Source organism: Eucalyptus grandis, chromosome 11 (genome assembly GCF_016545825.1).
Source record: "Eucalyptus grandis isolate ANBG69807.140 chromosome 11, ASM1654582v1, whole genome shotgun sequence".
Lineage (NCBI taxonomy): Eukaryota > Viridiplantae > Streptophyta > Magnoliopsida > Myrtales > Myrtaceae > Eucalyptus > Eucalyptus grandis.
Window position 1 is genome coordinate 49,201,405 of NC_052622.1, and position 21,675 is coordinate 49,223,079.

Sequence of the window (21,675 nt, forward strand, 5' to 3'; positions counted from 1 at the left end):
TTTGCTACACTTACTATTGGAGATAATCAAGATTCAAAATGGTTCATTGATATTGGAACTTCAAATTACACGACTGGAGATGAAGGTAACCTTTTTGACTTACATTTGTATATTGGTAAAAAGAGTATAATGGTTGGAAATGGTGATCCGTTTAAAAATTTCCCATATCAGTGATGCGTAGACCAATTTAGGCCAAAAGAGCATTGACTTAAAGAATGTTCTACTAGTTTCTTAGATGAAAAAGAATTTATTATCAGTGAGCCAATTGACAACTATCCTTTAAATTTTGAGTTCTCTGCTATTGGTTTTGTGATGAAGGATGGAAAACGGGAGATGTTTTGACAGTTAGAAACCGTGAAGGTGATTTATATGCTTGAAGGCGTCAAAAGAAGCACTATTTTCAAATCGGTTGAGGAAAGCTTATGAAAGTGTTCGGCATCAAAGCTTGAGACATCCCCACAATCAGGGACAATCTCTCATTTGCAAAATGAAGGCGATGTTACTATTATTGCTTGGAATAAACCTACTCATATGTGGTATTTTTTAAATGGGTCGAGCATCTAGACTTCCTTTTCTGCATTTGAAATCTAGTACTACTAAGCTTTTTGAAAAGTTCCATTGTGTTTTGTGGGGAAAGGCTCCAATAATCTCATTTCAAAGGTTTCAATATTATGTTTGCTTTGTGGATTATATGCGATAAACGTGGTTATTTCCATTATAGCAAAAATATGACTTTTATGCATGTTTTCTCAATTTTGAGAAATATTTGGAAAGCCAATTTGAAGGGTATATTAAAATCTTTCAATTTGATGGTGGAGGAGAGTTCAATCGAGCAAATTTCTTACTTCATTTGCAAAAGAATGGCATTATTAATCAAGTATCTTGCCCAAATACTCTAGAGCATAATGGAGTTACTGAGCGAAAACATAGGCACATATATGAAATTAGCTTTACTATGCTTCATTGAAGTGGAATTCCTAAAACATATTGGGTCAAGGCTTTCAAATGACAGTTTTTCTCTTGAAAAGGCTTCCCACAAGGGCCATGAAATCACCATATGAATTCTTATTGGGCAAAAAACCAAATTATAGTTCTTTAAGAGTGTTTGGTTGTAGGTGCTTTCCTTACCTTAGGGACTACATAAAAAATAAGTTCGACGCTTGATCATTACCATGCGTGTTTCTTAGCTATGGTGATCGCCATAAGGGATATTGATGTCTCTATTCTCCAACTGGCCGAATTTATGTATCACGACATGTCGTTTTTGATGAAACTATATTTCCTTATCATGTGTCCAGTTCATTATTTCAAGATCAAAGTGATAAAGCGAGGACATTTGAATTTATACGTTGGCCAAATCAAGACATGATGACGTCGGACTCAGAACTTTCACCTTTGTATTTGCACAAGGTGCGTTCTCTGATCAATCACATGATGACTTATTCAATTTTGCTACCCGTGATACTTCTCATGAAGATAATGTTGATTGAGCTAAATCACATGTTCGCCAAGATCATGTTGAATTTGGTGACTCATCAAGTGCTTCGCTTAATTCTCCATGCAATTTGGCAAATGAAGATTCCTCTATGGATGTTCTTACCGATTCTTCAATAGCACGTTCACCCACTCCAAATCATTCAATGATTGCTCGAGCAAGTGCTGGTATTGTAAAGCCTAATCCAAAATATGTCAATTTACATATGACGGATTCTATACCGAAGAAGCCAAACAATGTATGCTCTGCTTTGAAACATCTAGGGTGGCTGGTAGCAATGAAAGAGAAGCTCAAGGCACTGCATCGCAATAAAACTTGGACTCTTGTTCCACGTCCTTCAAATACTAATATTGTGGGATGTAGATGGGTTTTTAAGTCTGAGTTAAAGGCTAATGGTACATAAGAAATATTGAAAGCAAGATTGGTTGCTAAGCGATATACTCAAGTATACTCAAGTAGCATGATTAGATTTCCTTGAGACTTTATCGCTAGTTATTTGACTAGGAAATATAAGAACGATCCTCACCACTGTTACTATTAGAGGTTGGTCCATCAAACAATTAGACATTAGAAATGCCTTCTTACATGGTTTTCTATCGCAGCTTGTTTGTATGGAGTGGCTGCCAGGTTTTGAGGACAAAAATCATCCATTTCATGTTTGCAAACTGGAGAGAGTTTTGTATGGCCTTAAGCAAGCACCAAAAGCATGGTTTGATCCTTTTAGCTCATTTCTTTTGGCATCCGGTTTATTTTGCAGCACTGCGGATCCTTCTTTGTTCATTAATTAGATCATGCCATTCTAGCTCTGCTTTTGTATGTAGATGACATGATTTGTGCAAGTGATGATCCAAAATTGCTGGATGGGTTCATCTCTATATCGAGTAGCAAATTTGCAATGGCAAATATGGGGTCGTTGCACTATTTTCTAGAGGTGGAGGTTAGTATATTCTTCAGTGGCCTTTATTTATGCCAACAACAATATGCTTTGTCAATTCTTAAACGTTCACAAATGGAGGGCTGCAAGCCGGTTTCCACACGTATGGCTATTAGTTCTCATTATAATATGGATGCAAGACTATTTTCGGATCTATCGCTATACTGAAGTATTGTTGGAGCTCTTCAATATCTCATGATTACAAGGTCGGATATTTCATATTTAGTCAATTTTGTTTGTCAATTCATGCATCAACCTACCATGAGTCATTTTCAAATTGTGAAGTGCATTTTGTGTTATGTCAAAGGCGCAACAAATCGAGGCATACAAATCTTATCTAAGCCAACTTTGGACATGTATGCATTTTATGATACGGATTGGGTAGGTTGTCACTTGACTTGATGATCAACTACTAGATTTTGTACTTTTTTAGGTAGCAACTATATATCATGGAGTGTTCTTACCAAAAAAAAAAAAAAAAAAAACTATATATCGTGGAGTGTTAAGAAGCAACGAACAAATGCTCGATCTAGTGCCGAGGTAGAGTATTGTGCAATGGCATCAATAGCTACAAAGTTTACGTAGATATGATTCCTTTCGAGAGATTTGGGTATTCATCTCTCTGGTTCACCAATATCATGTTGTGATAAAATTAGTGCACTTTATATGTCGATTAATCTAGTGCTCCATGCAAGAACTAAACATATCGAATTAAATTATCATCACATGCGAGAAAAAGTGGCTTTTGGAACACTCGTGACTAAGTATGTTCCATTTGTTCGTCAAATTATTGATCTCTTCATGAAACCATTGACTAGAAATGCATTTGGAAACTTAAATCGCAAATTGGGAATCTAGGATTTTCCTATTCCCAATTTGAAGGGGGAGTAAAGGCACAAGTTTATCAATCAAGGAAGAAGAATTTGGATATATCAATTAGGGTTAATACCTTGAAAAACCCCAAACTGGTACGCTTGTGACAAATTTACCCCAAATTATTTTTTTGACCACCAAAAACCCCAAACTAGTATACCTTTGACAAATTTACCCTAAACTGGTACACTTGTGACAAATTTATCCTTTGTTAGTTTTCGTTGAATTTTATTATCAAATTATTAAGTTAAATGACACGTGATAATTGACCGGTATACCAATTTATGATTTTACGCTCCGTTGTCATAGTTTACAATTTTTGCGATTTTTTTTGTGGTATTAATCCAATTTAGCATAGGGTATATTTGTCACAAATTTACTAGTTTGGGGTTTTTTTGCAGTTGAATAAATTAATTTGGGGTAAATTTGTCATAAATGTACCAGTTTAGGGTTTTTTTTTTTTTTATAGTCAATCGAGGTAAATTTGTCACAGGTATACCAATTTGGGGTTTTTCATGGTAAAAAAAAATAGTTTTGGGTAAGTTTATCGCAAGTGTACCAGTTTGGGGTTTTTCAGGGTATTAATCCTACCATTAAAATCCAATCAAAATCATAAGTTGATTCTTGGAGATGCTAAAATCAAGGGATTGACAACTCTTGTAATATAATGGTCTCTTCTTTTATTATTTTCCATTGTTATATTGTTTTATTACGAAATGTAACATTTGTAATATCTATATATAATGGAAATCATCTCAAAAATTATACGTTGAGATCAAGAATCAAACACTTTTGTTCTTTTACCTAGAACCTAGCCATCAAAACAAGTTCCTTAATTTGTGAAACCTGAAACCTACTTTGTATACCTAGGAACCTAGAACTTATCTTTTCACAAGTTTTAGAGTTTACCTGTACTTTTAATTGAATTATTGCAGTAAATCATCACTTCTATTGACCACAATTTACTTCAATCCACTTATCACAACTCATAAACACACATAGGTTATAAAATATTAATAAAGTTAAAGTCTCAATCATGGATATCACTGGAAATGAAAGCTTAGTCTAATGGTTTCATATTATACATTTAACATTGGACGCCATGGAGTACCGTAAGATGGCATGAAGATATAAAATAAGAAAAACATAAAGACTTGTTATAGGTTCTAGGTTCTTGTGGAAAATCTAGAATTTACCTGTTGAAACAGGTTCCAAATTTTTGGAACCTAAAGCCTACTCTGTATATCCTAGAACTTGGAATCAAACTGGTTCCCACTAGTCCAATTCTCAAGTTCCCAGTTCTATCTTGGAACCATGTTCACTTCTACTAAATTTTAGAGCAATGTGCAAAGAAATTCCTGAACTTTTAATTTGTGTGATTTGATCCCTGAACTTTTGTTTAATTTGATCTCTGAACTTTTGTCCAAATGTGCATGTCGTCATTGGACATTTAATTTGTTCATTGTGATTTATGAACTATTGGTTATTGTTCCATATGATCCCTAAATTAATGGTAGATATTAATCTAGTCTTTATGTTTGCTCAAACAATAAATTATGTCATTTGATGACATTGATGATTATATATTGAGTTGGATTTTTGAAAATGATGAGTTAGCATATTTGTCCTTTTGTCCATCTACTTTAGAAAAGGAAAGAAACAAATTAGGGACTTCTTCCACATGGAATTTTTTTACCCTCTTTGTTTCGAGATGGATATTTTATGTGGACAATTCATGTGTAATTTTATTTTTTTAATCCACTGTTCAAACTTAACAAATTGGAAGCCATGGAAAGATTCTGTTAACTTGAATTATCATAAGAATGACATTAATTTGATATTAGTCTAGAGATTAATTTAAGTTTTTACCAATAGTTTAGGAACTCTATTGAACAAATTAAAATTTCTTGTACAACATCATGTTGAGCAAATTCAAAATTTAGGGACAGCATTGAATGTTGGACCATTATTCAAAGACTATTTGTGTTGATTTTGCTTTATTATATATAATTGTAAATCTAGTAAGCCTAATTATCTTATCCAAATTTTTCTATAAAAAATTTACCAAATCCTACACTCAACCAACATTCCCATTGATTCTCGCTCGTTCGACCTCCTGCATGGTAATTTATTATAGAAATGCAACAAATTTCATTCCCGATTTTTTCTCGACTTTCCCACGTAACAATTCGCCAAACAGTATCAAGCTATTGAATTGGTTCTTCAATTCCAATTGGCTATTACAAGGGTTTCATTCTCGATATCCAAATATGTCCTCATTAGATTAGTTCGATTCATTGCCTCTATAACGAATAATTCACACAGTTACCTTTAGATAGTTTACATTAAACGGGATTACATGATTCCAAAAAAGAAAACTTTCTAGAAAAGTTTAAAACATAAGAATTCGACAACTCAATGATGCAATGGAGAACGACGAAAGAGCGCAAGAGATAACAGCTGGGACGACACGGTCATTCATGGTGACAGCTTATGGCCTCCAAGTGGCGCCACCTGGCCTGCTAGGAAGATTTCAGACCCCCACCTTAATTTGTCACTTAATAATTTGGTAATCAAGTGAATGATCGCGTCATTGCTTAATTCATCAAATTGTATCTTCCTAAGCCGGTCTTGTTCTCGAAAGATAATCCCAATGTGCTGCCAATCTCGAAATTGCCCAACCAATTCTAGACCTATTGCATAAATATTAATTTAGTTATGAATTTTTAAATTTTATCAATTTTATCAATTTAGCCCTAGACATTCATGTGATATTCAAACTTTTATTCCCGTCAATTTTCGTCATAAATTGCCAATGTGTGCCATGTAGGATAGCCATTGATAACTAGATCCTCATGTTAGCAATTTACAGCAAAAATCGACTTGAAAGGCTTCATTATTGGTGCAAAAGTTTGAAACTAAATTGATCCAATAAAAAAATCAAATTGAATTGACATATATACAATAGGTTTATGATTAATTGAGTAATTTTTCCTGTACAATTATAATTGCCCCTAACTTAACATCGTTTTTTGCATCGTAGGTTTGTGCTAGGTTAACAAAAGCATGGCATGATTCGTTATTGAATTTTCGAATGAAAAGCAGCCTTTTTTTTTGGGTTGAAAAAAGATTTATATTTATGACTCAAAAAGATACATGAGAAGTATATAGATTTTCATGATAAAGTAAATTGAAGCAGATCAAAGGCCAAAACATTACAAAACAAAGCCAAATCTAGAAAAGGAGGATCAACATAGTATCGGCAGGGTTAAGCACACACTTGTTCCAAAAGGACGGATCCGTTAAGCAAAACAATTGGTGGCCGATCATCGGATCTTGTATCGTCATCAGTGATTAGTGATGAGTACACGCTGGGAATTCCTTCTCCTATAACTACGACGTTGCCATTTGGTAGTGCGCACTCAGTTTCAGCTTCCTCTACACCATTGCCATACAGAGACAACTAATATAGATTGAATAAATACAAATCTAACCTTTGGAAGAGTCAATGTTCATAGTTTAGCAAGGCGCCAGAACTCTAGTGATTGGAGGTAGATGACCTATATACGGACAGAGTATGAGGTATCGAATCCCTGAAAACATTATTAAACTCTTAGATCTAAAGTGGGAGAGAAGAACTCCTAGATCTAAAACTAGGTTTGGAGAGTTCAAACTCTCAAATTTAGAACTAGATTGGAAGAGCAGAGCTCCCAAATCTAGATCGGGAGAGAAATAAGAGAAAACATACAAAAAAGACAAAAAAAAATCGAAACAAATGGAGGGGAGGGTGAGATTAGCTCAAACCCTCTCATGGCTGAAGTGTGTAGAAGACAATAAAAAGAGGAGAGAGAAAAAGAGATTTCGGCTTGTTGGAGAATTCTTTTGCCCGGTAGCTTATCTAAAAGCAGCCTTGAAAAGCTTATAATATTATATTCGGTATTGGACTCTAGATAGGTTAATAACCTTCTAGAGAAAGATCGTCGATAGCTGTAAACCAGTCGCGAATTGATGCCACTTCGTTATGTCCTCCCTTTATTGAAGTAAAAAAAGGCCCATCGATTAGAGGTGTTGAATTCTAACCCTTTACCAAATTAATCATAAACAAAGCATAAATATTATAATATTTGGACCATATCTTATCCAAATTACAATTTAGAAGAACTAAGGATGGCCTATTAGGTTATCGTGTCTCACGGTTGTGACATTAAAGTGGAAAAATCTATCCGAGTAACAAAATATATTGATTGATTTGACTTTCATACAATCAAATCTAAATAATCACGTGCTTTAGGATATCAATTTTGGCACTTACATTGCATCTTTTCCATCTCCCAAGTATTTTAAGACTCCAAGATTTGTGCGAATACGTTGGACTTTCACCGTCATTAAACAAACGAAATCTTAAGCCGTCCATGTTTCTGTGAGATTCTCCACCTCCATGATAATAGTAACTCTCGGAGTAATCATGTAAGTTGCAATAACTTTCTCTTCCTGTTGCGAGCTTATTGCATTTTACACGTGTTCTCACTCTCAGCTCAAACGGATCGACGTGCTTTACTCCGATCGAACTAACCCTAACACATGTTCAGATCAAGACCGACTGTTGCACCCATCATCCCAAGGTTAGAATGGATAAAACCCCGATGAGGGTTGAACCTGATATGACTCGACCCTCGTGTAATCTGCTCCTTCACCTATGCCTTGATTCGAATCTGATCCTGATCCTAATTTTTGCGAGAAGATTTACACCCCCAGCTGTATCAAATATGCCACATTTCAAAAGGAAAGAAAGGGAAAAGATATAGTTAAAGCAAGTCAGCCTCAATCACTCTTAAATTCAGTCAAGCCCCTCAGTAATATATACATGTTCTATGAATCAACCTTAGTGCCCGTACAATAGCATTAATCAATCTTTTAGCCCATACACGCATCAACTCACCCTCGAGGTTTATAGATAGGATTGATGCTGGTCAATAATCACCGTTCGGCGTATGCACGTGGGGCTGGTTGACTCCATGCATAGATTAGCATCGCCTCCCACATGCTGTCTTAGAAAGAGCGGCCAATCGAGATCAAATTAATATTTTCGTTTGGATGGAGTCCACATAGCCGCTAAGCATATTCCAATTAAATTTCAACCGGCTCCAAACTTGTTTAAGAAGGGGAAAACATATTAAAAAGGGGATATCTTAAATTAGGAGAATGATTTGGGGTCAATTTTTCCGAACGAGAAATTCTGGTGGATTAAGGTCACGGGGCGCCCGGCCTGGTGGCGGGGATCAATGACAAGATTCGATTGCGACACATCCGACGGATTCACACTGGGCCCTTCCTTTAGGAAAAAGCAAAATTAGGGTGGATAAAACTCTTGGGGCAAAGTAATTTTCAATTTATGATATTTCATTTCCAACTTTCAGAGCAAAATATATGTAGCTTTAAGGTCTAGGCAGTTGCCAAGCAAAATTAAGTTAAAAATCTCTAGAGATTGGCCGTCACTCCCATTCCCAGCATTAGTTTAACTGTCAAATTATTCATCGCCGGTCAAGTCCTGCTAATTTAGGTCAAGATAAAGAAGCTGAAAAGTTTGAGTCGAATTTTCCAAGTCATATTGATTACATTGATGTATTGTGCATGTCAACGGTTCGAGTATAATCCCAATTGATTTGACTAATCCTCCCTAGTTGCCAACTTATGTAGGAAACTTCTTTTCAACTAACTTGAAAGGAGCATCACATGCACTTCGTCAATGGGCATTCAATGTCGTTCACCATGAAAAAGAAAAGAAAGAATAAATAGTCAGAAATGACGACTTTAGTTTGTATGGAGGTATTTCAATTCCATGATCGTTGTAAGTCAAATCAATTTTGGAATCAACTAACTAAATCTTAATTTGACCGGAATCCACCTTTTATCTCGAAACCGCGTCATTTTCACTCAAGCACCACCGCAACATTTCACTAGGAAATTGAATGGGTTCCTGCCGGAAAGTGCTTCAATTGTACGAGATAAAAGGCATAGTACACATTTGACAATGATTAACATCGGAATTCCCTTGCCCGACTAGGGAAAAAGAAAAACAAACACCCTACAACCGATATCCCTCGTAATATATTTCGCCAAGCATCAATCTACAAAAGAAATTCAAAATCCATCACAAACATAAAGACGTTGATCGATTCCATATACTCTCCACATTAGCCACGATCGGTTTCTCCCATCATGTCGCTCGACTAAACGTACTACGAAAAAAAAGAAAAGAAGATAAAATTTCCCCCCACAATTCCCCCGTCGGCCACATGAGATGGGCGAATATTCCATTTGTCTCATCGCTTTGTCGAATCGTGGCGGAGGTCGTTCGTTCACACGTGAAGCCGGGGTCGTTCAGCCGATCAGCCGAACGCGAACCCGATCAATCGCGCGAGCTCATTGGCCGCAGTTGCCCCCGCTCGTGGGCAGCTGCGTGCTGCGCTCCACGTGTGGCTCGGACCGGGTCTCATAAATTTGAAAAATTCCTTCCCCTATCGCGGTGACAGAAAATGTCCGGAACGACACGATCCGACAGCTCCTGCGAATAACAATTCCGGCACTTTAGCTGGTCGCGGGACTTGGTGCTTCGATTTGCGTCCAAAAGGCTGGTCGGAATCTGGAATCTTACAGTCGATGGAGCGCACGAGAGAGTATTAAATGTCGTTAATCGTGCTTAGTTACGTGTTCAACCCCGCTAACTACGCAGGAGGACACTAGGGGAACAGTTAATGAATTCTTTATGCGTGATTATTTGACTAATTACGACGGGGTCCCGAGGAGAAGAGATGGTTTCCCTCCATATGTCTATTATTACGGAGGACGAAATAGGTCAAACGGCGTTGCTTTGTTTAATTGCATTTCCCATTAAACAACGATGTTCGATGGAGTCTCATTTGCCGTGTTCATCTCGAATTTTCGGCGAAATTGAGAGCTGTGGATTTCACGGCGATTCTTTCTTTGCCTTGCTAAGGGCACGATGTGACGTGCCACACGAGGTGCTGACCAAGGGATTTGATCACTAGTGACGACTTGCCTTGTCTTGCACTCATGAAGCATCTCTGATCAAAGGACCATCATATGTAACTTAACGTCATGTAGCAACCTCCGACGAAACTCGTGTAACATACAGGCTTATTAGAAGGAAACCACAGTCCTATAAAAGCCGGCTAGTCAAATTTAGGGGTATCAACTTCCGACATCAAATATATGACACAACTTAACTCTAAGTTGGTACGGATTGACAATATTTAATTATTTTTCATGAAAATACATCGTTAACTACATTGAAATATTTCTGTAACATCACAAAATAATATAGATGTCTTACATAAACATGAATTGTGAGCTTAATTAGGAGAGAGAGAGAGAGAGAGAGAGAGAGAGAGCTGTAAATAAGTAGGGGGGAGGGAGTCAAAGGGTTGAAAAAGTCAACAGACGCGTAACGCGAATATGAATATGAGGGGTGGGGGAAGGAACCGGACGCGCTTTCGGAAGGCGTCCCATTCAGTCGCCGTGGGGGGACAAACAGCCGTTAATGCTAATGACTCTCCGGCTCGGCCCCGCCACGCGCCTCTCTCCGAGCGTGCTTCCTCCCCTTCCCCCATCGATACGGCGTCGTTTTCACCAACCCTCGTTTGTTTTTTTTTTTCCTCATTTCTTTTGGACTGTCAATGTTATCGATATTTGCCAAGTCCACGTCCGCTGTGGTCACCCCCCTCTCTCTCTCGCTCTATATTTCCCCATAGCAAAAAAAGAAATTTAATTTAATTGTCAAATTATTAGAGACCTGCGTTTAGAATCTTCTCTCTCCCTCTCTAGAGCATTATAAATATATATATGGAGTGTTATCAACTTACCTATGATCATCATACCCTCCAAAGTTCAAGGTTCAAATTCTCCCTGCTTCTTCCATTTCAACTTCCTGGCTCTCCACCATACCTCCCCTAGATTTCTCCCCTACAGTTCAGCTCATCACTTTTGAACTAGAGAGAGAGAGAGAGAGAGAGAGAGAGAGAGAGAGAGAGAGAGAGAGAGAGACAGAAATGGTGATGCCGTCTCCTAGCCCGATTCGGACCAAGAAAACCTGGGCGGTCGGGATCCCGACCGTCGACCTCTCCCTCGGTCGGCCTGAGCTGTCCGAGCTGATCCTGAGGGCCAGCGAGGAATATGGCTTCTTCAAGGTCACGAACCACGGCGTGTCGCAGAGGGCGGTCTCGAGGCTGGAAGAGGAAGTGGTCGAGTTCTTCGAGAAGCCCGCGCCGGAGAAGCAGCGGGCGGGGCCGGCCAGCCCGTTCGGATACGGATGCAAGAACATTGGGCCCAATGGCGACATGGGCGAGCTCGAGTATCTCCTCCTCCATTCGGATCCCATCTCCATTGCCGAGAGATCCAAAACCATCTGCGGCGACCCGGGCAATTTCAGGTACGTGAAACGAAATCGATCCCTTCCTGTTTCTTTTCACCGCCCCTCGGATGAGCAGTGAACATGCATTCGCGTGTCCTTTCTCTGTTGTCTTCTTTGACTCTTAAGAATGATTAAGAATTACAAGAGCGTGAAAAGGCGTAGGGGAGTGTTGGAGAAGAAAGGGTTTTCGATCCATTTCCTCGGCCCGGGACTCTCCCTCGTGTCGCGACGCATTCGGATTCGTTTCCCTTGTAGTTTTGCTCGGGCGTTCATTTCGTCAAACTGCATGAACATGATGTGTTTAGGGAATAGCTCGTCTCGAGAAGAGAGAGAGAGAGAGAGAGAGAGAGAGAGAGAGGAGAAAACTTGTTCTCGCGACTGTTTGATGAAATGGGATAGGGAGATTTTTCTTGGGTTTTTCCGATTTGTTGTTTAATGAAAGGACGGTGTGATGCTTGAGAACGACATGTTTTGTTTACAACGAGGGGAACGAGAAAAATGCAATTAATCAATCGACGGATAGGAAAATGTCATTGTAAGGCGGAATTTTCTTTGGTCCACAAGTCACAACTAATCGATTCTTGTTTAGTTTTAAGAAGTGCGATGATGTCAACTTGATAATTTTATTATATATATATATATGTGTGTGTTTATATTATTTGTGTAGTAGTTGTCTTCTGTTCTCGAAACTCGGTTACGTGATACCTGAAAGGAGAAATATTTTTTTATTATTTAATATTATTTTCTCAAGGCTCTTTAAATTAGTTGGACACCACTCTTTCCATGGTCCAACCCAGAAAAACATGTAACTTTCTTCTTGCTTTTTTTTTCCCTCATAAATGTTTCGTTTGATTCTCTCTCTCTCTCTCTATCTCTAATTTGCTTAACTGGCCATCCTATGAAAGTGCCTTTTGATGCCGCAATGCGTGTGATTAAGCACAGTGTCAAATCATAATCCTATTCACAAAGGTCAACTAGCACAAATTTTCGTGGGAGAAGCATGAAATTGCCTAGGACTCTGGGACTTTTGCTTTATAAAATCCAAGGCTGAACCTTAAATTTCAATGACAACACCAATAATGGAAATTTAGGCAAATGAATCACATTTAAACACTCTATAATAATTTTCTATACATTTCGATGTAACGCCATAAATCAATTTCATAAATCATTTTTCTCCATAACTTTGCTTCGCATAAATTCTCGTGTTATGGAAACACACTTTCGCCGCTTTTGGTGGAAGGCGTGCCCAAAAGTTAAATGTGGAACTTATAGCTGTTTGCCCATTCCAATAGCCTTTTTTTTTTTTGCAGAATTTTATCTTTTTGGTTCTTGAAAGAGATGTTTTCCCCCACTATTTTCTATTTTGGCGCTATGTGCTCTCGACTCTCGAAGTCAGAAGTCAGACCCTCTTTTGGTTTACAGGACCTTTCCACGGAACTGCATTTATATTCCCAATCAGTAAAAACCCAAGTTTCAATCCATCATCATTCAAAACACCACCCAAACATGCTGTAGAGAAAGAGATGGAGAGAAGGAGAACAAAAGGTTGTCTCGATCTGAGGTGATAGAATTCATGGAATCCAACCGAAATTGCAACAAAAGCAAGAGAAGAAAAAAAGAAAAAAGAAAAGAACGGCAGAGAAACCACCACTAGAATGATCTGTCGCTTGTCGAGAGATTTAGAAGCGTTCTGATATCGATGCGATATTGCTTTTTCCCCGGCTCTGAGTTGTCTGGAGCGTTGATGTTTGGCCTTGCATGGGGACCCTTGAGATGTACGGACGTTTAACCCTTTTTCCGGGCATATAGGGGACACCGGCCATTAAAGGACCGCATTAGCGTAAAACATTATAAAAACATGGAAAACCTAGCGATGCATGGTACAAAGTCAGACAAGAAATCGATAAATTTCATGTCAAATCGGGGAAAAAGAGGAGACTTTTGCTCTTGAAGCCGGCCAAGTGTCCACACTCTCTTCGCACCAAGTGGCGAGTCTTTTCATGGCGGCCAAAAAAAAAAAAAAAAAAAGGAAAGTAAAAAGGACTTGCGATGACGCATCTTCTCAAAAGGGATGTAGTACCTTCCTTTTTCACCGCCCATCGCTTGGGCGGTGTAAGTCTTCACTGAAATGCGGTTAAAAAAATAGTGCTGATGTATGGCTTGTGCGTTCTAAGGGAAAAAGGTTTGATTTGTTTTGGCACAAGCAATGAGAGCAGAGTTCGATCTAATTTGAATCGAATTGAAGAGTTCATTTTGTCTGCGTGTGCAGTTCTGCGGTGAATAGCTACATAGCTACGGCTCGCGAGCTGACGTGCGAGATACTGGACCTGCTGGCGGAAGGACTGTGGCTCTCGGATAAGTACGCCTTGAGCGGCCTCATCAGAGACCGGCAGAGCGACTCCCTCCTCCGGATCAACCACTATCCTCCGGCCAAGGACGTCAAGAACATCGGCTGGGACCTCTCGACGAGGCTCGACCAGCACTCACGCGGCGGCAACGGGCGGGTTGGGTTCGGGGAGCACTCCGACCCCCAGATCCTGACCCTCCTGTGGTCCAACGACGTGGAAGGCCTCCAGATATGCCTGCCCGACGGCCTGTGGATCCCCGTCCCTCCCGACCCCAACGCGTTCTACGTCATGGTCGGCGACATGCTTCAAGTGAGTCTCCTTACCCGACGCGGATGCGATGATCAAATTCGTTCTAATTTTTCCTTAAGGGCCTAGCTACATGGTTCGAACTTTACTCATTTTTCTTTCCGTGTTTTTCTCCCTATTTCTGCATGGATGAAGGCGCTGACAAATGGGAGGTTGAAGAGCGTGAGGCATCGAGCGATGGCAAACTCGCCAAAGCCAAGGTTGTCGCTGGTGTATTTCGGAGCCCCACCAGTGAATGCTTGGATCTCTCCTTTGCCCGAGCTGGTCTCCCCACGAGCCCCCACTCCCACTCTCTACAGGCCATTCACTTGGGGCGAGTACAAGAAGGCCATGTACTCGCTCCGGCTCAGTGACTCTCGCCTCGACCTCTTCAAGATCCAAAGCAGCAGCAACAAGATCGCTTCATGATCACAGCATTAGTATCATATAAATTAAAAACTCGGTCAACTGCTAGAGGAGCCCACAGCTACAGATCATTAAAGAAGGGCAAAAGAAAGGAGAGATAGGTGGAGAGATGTACATCAGTTAGAGATTTAGTTCAAGGGTGTTTCCTTTTCTTTTTGTTTTTTTTCCTTGGGTAGGATCGATAGGTTTTTACCTTTTCTTCTTTTTATTTTTCATGTATTCATAGTTTAAAGTGCATTTTCATTTTATTTCAATTTGGGGCGGCTTTGTTAAAGTTTTAGCCTGATGAGGATGTTGAATTATTTTTGTACTTAATCACTCTATATGGTATTGACATGCCAAGTTAGCATGCAATCTCTCTCTCTCCCCCTCTCTTTGTCTAAATTATTTACACACGTGCGTGTATATATACATGTATGTATACATTATGATGTACATGTATATTTTATTATTTGATGGAAAAAGGAATCGTTAATTTCCATATTTTTGTCAAGTCGTGTCATACTAGTAGTAAGTAGTTTCATATATATATATAATTCTCGACTTTCTAAATTTTGTTGTAGATATGTCAAATATTTATTGACACCTAATTGAAATAATTAATCTTAGTAACAGTGGACGGAATAAAAATCAGGTGAAATAGAGTGAAAAGTGGAGATGATCAAGAAACCCTCGTTTTTTTCCCTTTCAAAAGTTAATTCGCATGGATCAACCACTCAACGGATTCATCTCTCAAGTCGATTGATGCGCTTGTGCCTCTTTCATCGATCCAATTAGGTATACCAACATAAAAAAGAAAATTATTATAAGACCAGGTCGGTCTTGCAACTTAGGCTTACCTTGATTAGACCCGTTTCATATCTCAATCATTCATGCCTAATCAAGCTCAGCTCAATCTGCCTTTTCCATGATTGACCGGACAAGCTCATCTGCCCCTGAATTGACTTACTAAGGTAGCGACATAAATATGCATGAAACTAGTGGCTCCGATGGCAAACACGAAAAGCTATCTAGGGTTAAATGAACGATAATTTTCACACCAACTAGAGAGATCAATTGATCAGATTGGCCATGGTGGTTTGGTCAACGGGCGTGCGGGTTTAAGATATGCTATTTGGATCAACTGTTAGGTGTGACAATGATGACGACAACTCAAAATAGGCAATGCAACATTTCCAAAGTACCTTGCTTTTTTTAGGTGGATTCTCTCTAACTTTCGTGCTGATAGAGATGAGGCCTAGATCTTATGGTAAGTCGACATCAATGTGTCTCAAGCTTATCACGAACATACATGGGCATATAATCATTTGTAGGGTGAGGAATGAGCACATCTTAATTAGGACTAATTATCCAAATGTTTGACCTTATTATTATTGTCGATTTATTTTAGGAGAAAAGCTAAGCCGTCGTCCACGTCGAGTTGTGTGCTTTACTCAAAAGTGAAGAGTAATGATTTCAAGGGGTAAAGCTTCATGGAGACAATATTTCGAGACAAAATAAAGAAATTTCATGATTTTTTTTTTTAAATTTTGGGTAAGTGAAATTAATCTTTTAATTAAGCTGGGATCAAATCATTTACGTGTTGCTCTCGTTAATGAATTGATTAATTTGATTATAGGCTAGGTCTGTGTGTCCATATTAAGGGCAATTATTATCATTTTTTGTCGGGGGGGAGGTGAGGAGAGCTTAGTGAACTTTAGTCTCATGGATTTTTTTTTTTTATTTTATCACAAACTTTCAAACTTTTTATTTTTCTCCAAGCTATGCCTATTATGATTCGCATGAAGAATATGTACATAATTTGATGAATTAACTAGCCAGATTAGTGCCGTGCGAACTACACATGTGAGTTTCTTGGCGATTTACATGATGAAGGTCGCAAAGTTACCATACAATTAGTCCTTGGTTTTGAATCTCTTATTTTAATTCACTACACAGACTGAATATTCATTAAAAACATAGATTCCTTCTCTTAGAGGACCTCAAGAAAATGAATGAGTGCGGTGATTTGAATTACTTCTTGAACAAAACATTCATGCTATCCACAATTCCATACGCACGAGGATCGTACAAAATAGAGCTTGGGAACAGGAGAGAGACAAGCTGAGGTTTGAGTAGCGATTTGAGTAACATGAAAGCTTCAAGAAAGACGGTCGATCGAGTCTGATTAGACCATGGTCAACGAGTTGTTCATCAGCTCATCGACCAAGCACACCAGCCACCAAAACTACATCGTTCAAGACTTCACGCAATTGCATGAACCAATTTTCACGTTCACAGACTCACGACATGCACGAACCCTTGATCAACTCGAGTCAACAACCCAAAACCTAACTTAGCACTAGCTAATTAGCCAGTGAGCAATCACCATTTGCCAAATAAGATACCCCATCTGTACTTAAACAATAAACACCATTTAAGCCCCTCAATTTATTAGTGAAGTCTCAAGATAAAGATGGGTGGGTGAAAGATTGAAGAGCATTAGTTTGAAGAAGTTGAAACTTCGTGTGCCTTATAAAGAATGGGAAGGTAGAGGCTCCTTTGGCTTTTATAGATCCTCTCTTTGTGGACGTTCGACTTCAAGCGTGGCGAGTTCAAGCTGATCATATGGCGACCCTAGTTTTGTTGCTCGAAGCATTATGGAGATGCTGCCGCGACACGAGCCTCGACTTTCTTGGCCAAGGAGCAGAGGAGCAGCGTCCTGGTCATTGTGGCGATGGTGTTGGCCGAAAACACCACCAAGCACATGGAAACACGCGAGATTACAACCAGATTTCCTGCGAAACTGTCGGTGAGGAAAAGGTTGCTCAAAGCTGGAAGGTTGGTGACTCTAATGTGTGGCCTTAAGAATAATTATGATGACGGTTCATACTGCTTCGCCTAGCAGCACGACGCTTGTATTGCTCTCCCACAACCCCGTTTTCACGGTTTACTCTTATATATATACTTGGAATACTTGCATCAATTAGCTGTTTCCTCCTTCTAATTCTATGCATAAAAAGTAAGATTTGGAGTCATTCCGACGAGGCGGATCAACTTACCCTGATAATCGGTCAACAGTTTGTAAACAAAACATCGGAGACAACATACAAAGGTGTGGAGTAATTCCGATGAGGTAGCTACCATGTTTATGCCAGAAAATAAAGGTCTCTACCATGTAAATCGCCTCTTTCTTCATGTGCATCTCGTTCTTCTTTTACGGGTTTAGTATTTATGTAGAGTTCACTACAGGATTGGATGGACTCAACTTGGTTCTGTGAAGTAGTGGCTCCGGGTGACTGGCATGAAAAATGGGTGTAATCGAGGAGTTGAGCCGATACGTTTCCAAGCATGAGCTCGACTGAACTATTGCGTATTTGGTGTTCGAAACTTGGCTCCAATTTAATTGAGAATTAAGATTTCTGGTCAAGCTCGCTTGAATAATACATCTAGGTACTTGAGCTCGAATCATTCGACTCATGTGCAACCATTTTATGAAGGAGCTCAATCTTAGAGAGCCTGAAAATTTTTCTTATGTTTTCACAGATACGTGTAGTTATATTATCTAACTTTTATGAGTACTAATTAATTTTGAAATAATAGAAGGAGCTCAAATAGGCTAGCAAGTCTGTTGAGCTAAGTATTGACGAGCCCTGAGCTCGAACTTGATTCATGGATAGCTGAGCTCGACTTGAGATCAAACTAGTCGATCCCAAGTGACGATTTAGTGGAGCCCAAGTTATTCGCGAGTAGCTTAACTTAGTCTCATGCTTAGTACAAAGCTAGAGATTATAATTAGATGCAGCCAAATGCATCTACACAACGCAATCTCATGGAGCCCTCCATATATACACGCCTTCAACATTTCCAATGGATCCACGGCGGGCCGCATGCATTCGACAATACCAAAACACGATCGAGGGTTTTACGGCTCATTGGGCCCGCCTTAAGCCCACCCAATCGAAACTAAAATTTGGGCGTCCCTAGGCAAGCGTATCCGTTTGCGTGCTAGCGACCGTCCACTTAGATATAGTGGAGCCCGCCCACCCTGGATCATCTAATGAAGAAAATACAAGGGCAGGGCACACCCAATTCGGTCTGCCTATTGAGATCAGGTTTAGTAGTAAATTTATCCTGAAACTGGTTTACGAGAACCGCGTAATCATCTTGAGTGTTAGATCAAGCGGGCCTCACTTAGAAGCCTGATACTCCAGGGACGCAACATTAATGCCCATCAAGATGTACCTGGTTAACTTAGTTAGGAGAGGGTTGATCTCTGACTGGCCCAATAAGATGGGCCTCGATTTGGGCTTGAGGGCCACATGTGACCTATGACCCCAATATATAGGAGTCCATGAGGAGAACCATAGGCTAATCGAACCTGCGAATACCATCATTAGACTCCATTTATTTCATAGAAAATAACTTTTTAAAAAAATATTTTCTGGATATTTCGGCATTTGTTTAATAGAAAATGAATTATTTGGAGAAAAGATCTTCCATCAAAGGAAAAAAACTTTTAAAATTGGGAAAAATATTTTCCGCTTTTTAGTAGGGAAAACATTTTCCTCAATCTCTCTTATTTCACACGCCTCCTAACCCCCCTTTTTTTTTTTTTTTTTTAAAATATTTGAATTTTTATTATTCTCTTCTTATTTTCTTTCTTTCTTTATTTTCATTTTTTTTTGGGCTAGTTACCAATCACGCGATAGCCAATGGCAGGCCATAGGCAAACTCGAGCTCGTCGCTCACCGTATTGGCGAGCCTTTCTAAGGCTAGTGAGCTTGAGCTCGCCTCCGTTTCCGTGGCCAACGCCTGACCAAAGAAGGAGGAAAAAAAGAAAAATAATAATAAAAGAAAATAGTATAAAGAAAAATAAAACAAAAATAATTAAAAATTTGATTTTTTTAAAATAAAAAGAAATAAAAAAAGTAAAAGAAAGGAATGCACAGAGGAAAATCATATTAAATTTTTCATACTGAATGGTAAAAAGTATTTTCTAATTCATTTTCAAGTTTTCGTTGAACGTTAGAAATTATTGTCATTTTTCTTGAAAATAGCTTCTTCAAAAATATTTTTCAAAAACATTACATTTTTCGTAAAACAAATGGGCCCTTAATTTGTAGTTTTTTTTTTTTTTTTTTTTGCCTCTATTGACTTGTTTTGTGGTCAAACATGAGTCACTAGTGGAGATTCGAATGTTGTCTATTCCCATGGCATCTTCAACTTATCATGTTTTGAGAAGAATGATATTAGAAATACAAACAATGATTTACAAAATTAAATAAGTGGGGCACATTCAAAATTAAGAAAAGTTCCACCACATTACTTAGTTTAGTAGATCAAATTTTATACTTCGAGCAAAAACGAAAATCAAATTTTGTAAACTAGTCTTGATAAATTCAACATTTCTCTTCCGAGAAACCAGACAAATGAGATATTTAGTTTCTCAAAAAATAAATCATAGAATTATGTATTTGAAAAAGAGAGACATTTTTTTTTTTTAATTTTTTCTTTTTACGTTTTCTCCTCCTTTTTTTTTTCTTTAACTTGTAGCTCTTTGAATTTGACTTTTTTTTTTTAATATCATAACATTCAAATATTAACATGTAGAGCAACTTAGAAGTTCTCTAAAATTTTTAAAATTAATTATGCTTCCATTTTCTAATGATTATTCTTAACCCTATCACTACCTGTTGGGAAATAACCATTTTTTGAATCTAAGGATAGAGACAAAGGCAATGGGTGGTGTAAAACCATCCTTACGCATTCATCATTTGAATTAACGACATGTGTATTTTGAGTTAGTTTAGCAACTAAGATTTTCCATTTGTCAACTATCCAATAGTGAATGTATAAACAATGTAACAAAAAGAGAGAGGTTATTTTGTAATTTACAAACTATAAAAAGGAGTATGCAGTTTCATAAAAGCGTAAGTGGGTTACTAACAACTTATTGAGAATTTAGGTGATCAATAATTTTTTTTAACGATAATTTTTCGACATTACCAACTTTGTTAGAAACCTACCATTATGAAAAAATAAAATCCATTTGTTTTTTGAAAATGAAACTATAAAATTGTACTATCTGAGAAATTTGACGCTTTTGTCCTATACAGTGTCCATATTATGTGAAAATGGAAAAGTGAACCCAAATATCTTTTGCTTTTTGTTACAACATATTATCTTATAAATGTAAACCCTATATAATATTTTATTTTCCTTATATTTGAGTCAGACACAAGTGTGAGAAAGGGTTATGCATAGCTTTGTAGTACATGTTGAGAACGTATTGTAGAAGCCTCATGTTGGGAATTACTGATTCCCCAAAATGGATTCGACACTAAATCGAACCCCTAAAACAAATGCGGAAGACGAGCCCAAGAACAAACATGTATCACCGATCAAAGGCACATCACAGAATCGAGTGTACATTATTATTCACAGATTAAACACCAACGTTAGAGCTTGAGAAAGAATCTTGATCCCGTTCTACAAAGGAGTGTGCTGTTGCTATTAGGGGGAGAAAAATAGAGCGTACTTTTCTTACATTGTTTGGAGGGGGAGAAAACGTTTCATCTGAAGGACGTACATTCCCTCAAAAGGTACGTCATTTTTATTCCTTTCCCTTAAAGCGTCTCTTCCAAGGGACGCAACCCCTCAACGTAACATCTCATCTAAAAGATGCAACCCCTCAACGTAACATCTCATCTAAAAGACGCAACCCCTCAACGCACCCTTTCATCCATCGGCCATAATCTTGCGGGCCGGGTTCTTAAGCCCAACATGGGCGAACGGGCCAACTTAGGCCCATCTATATAAATAAAACCATCATCTCCCACTCGCATATAGTGAGCCGAACATGATCCTCTTTACCTCTCTGCAACGTTCATACCGGTGA

At 38.6% G+C, this 21,675-nt stretch overlaps 1 protein-coding gene across 1 annotated transcript; it reads left to right on the plus strand.

Annotated features, from left to right (window-relative positions):
* Window positions 1–11,149: 11,149 nt before the first annotated feature.
* LOC104426836 (gibberellin 2-beta-dioxygenase 2) lies at window positions 11,150–15,149 on the plus strand. Its single transcript, XM_010040004.3, has 3 exons — window positions 11,150–11,751; window positions 14,006–14,393; window positions 14,526–15,149. The coding sequence occupies exons 1-3, from the start codon at window positions 11,372–11,374 to the stop codon at window positions 14,796–14,798; spliced, it is 1,041 nt and encodes a 346-aa protein (XP_010038306.2). The 5' UTR covers window positions 11,150–11,371; the 3' UTR covers window positions 14,799–15,149.
* Window positions 15,150–21,675: the final 6,526 nt, after the last annotated feature.

Coding starts and splice junctions, on each gene's coding strand:
- LOC104426836 (XM_010040004.3), top strand. CDS start 11,372: ATGGTGATGCCGTCTCCTAGCCCGATTCGGACCAAGAAAACCTGGGCG. Junction 11,752..14,005: donor GGCGACCCGGGCAATTTCAG/GTACGTGAAACG, acceptor CTGCGTGTGCAG/TTCTGCGGTGAATAGCTACA. Junction 14,394..14,525: donor TGGTCGGCGACATGCTTCAA/GTGAGTCTCCTT, acceptor GCATGGATGAAG/GCGCTGACAAATGGGAGGTT.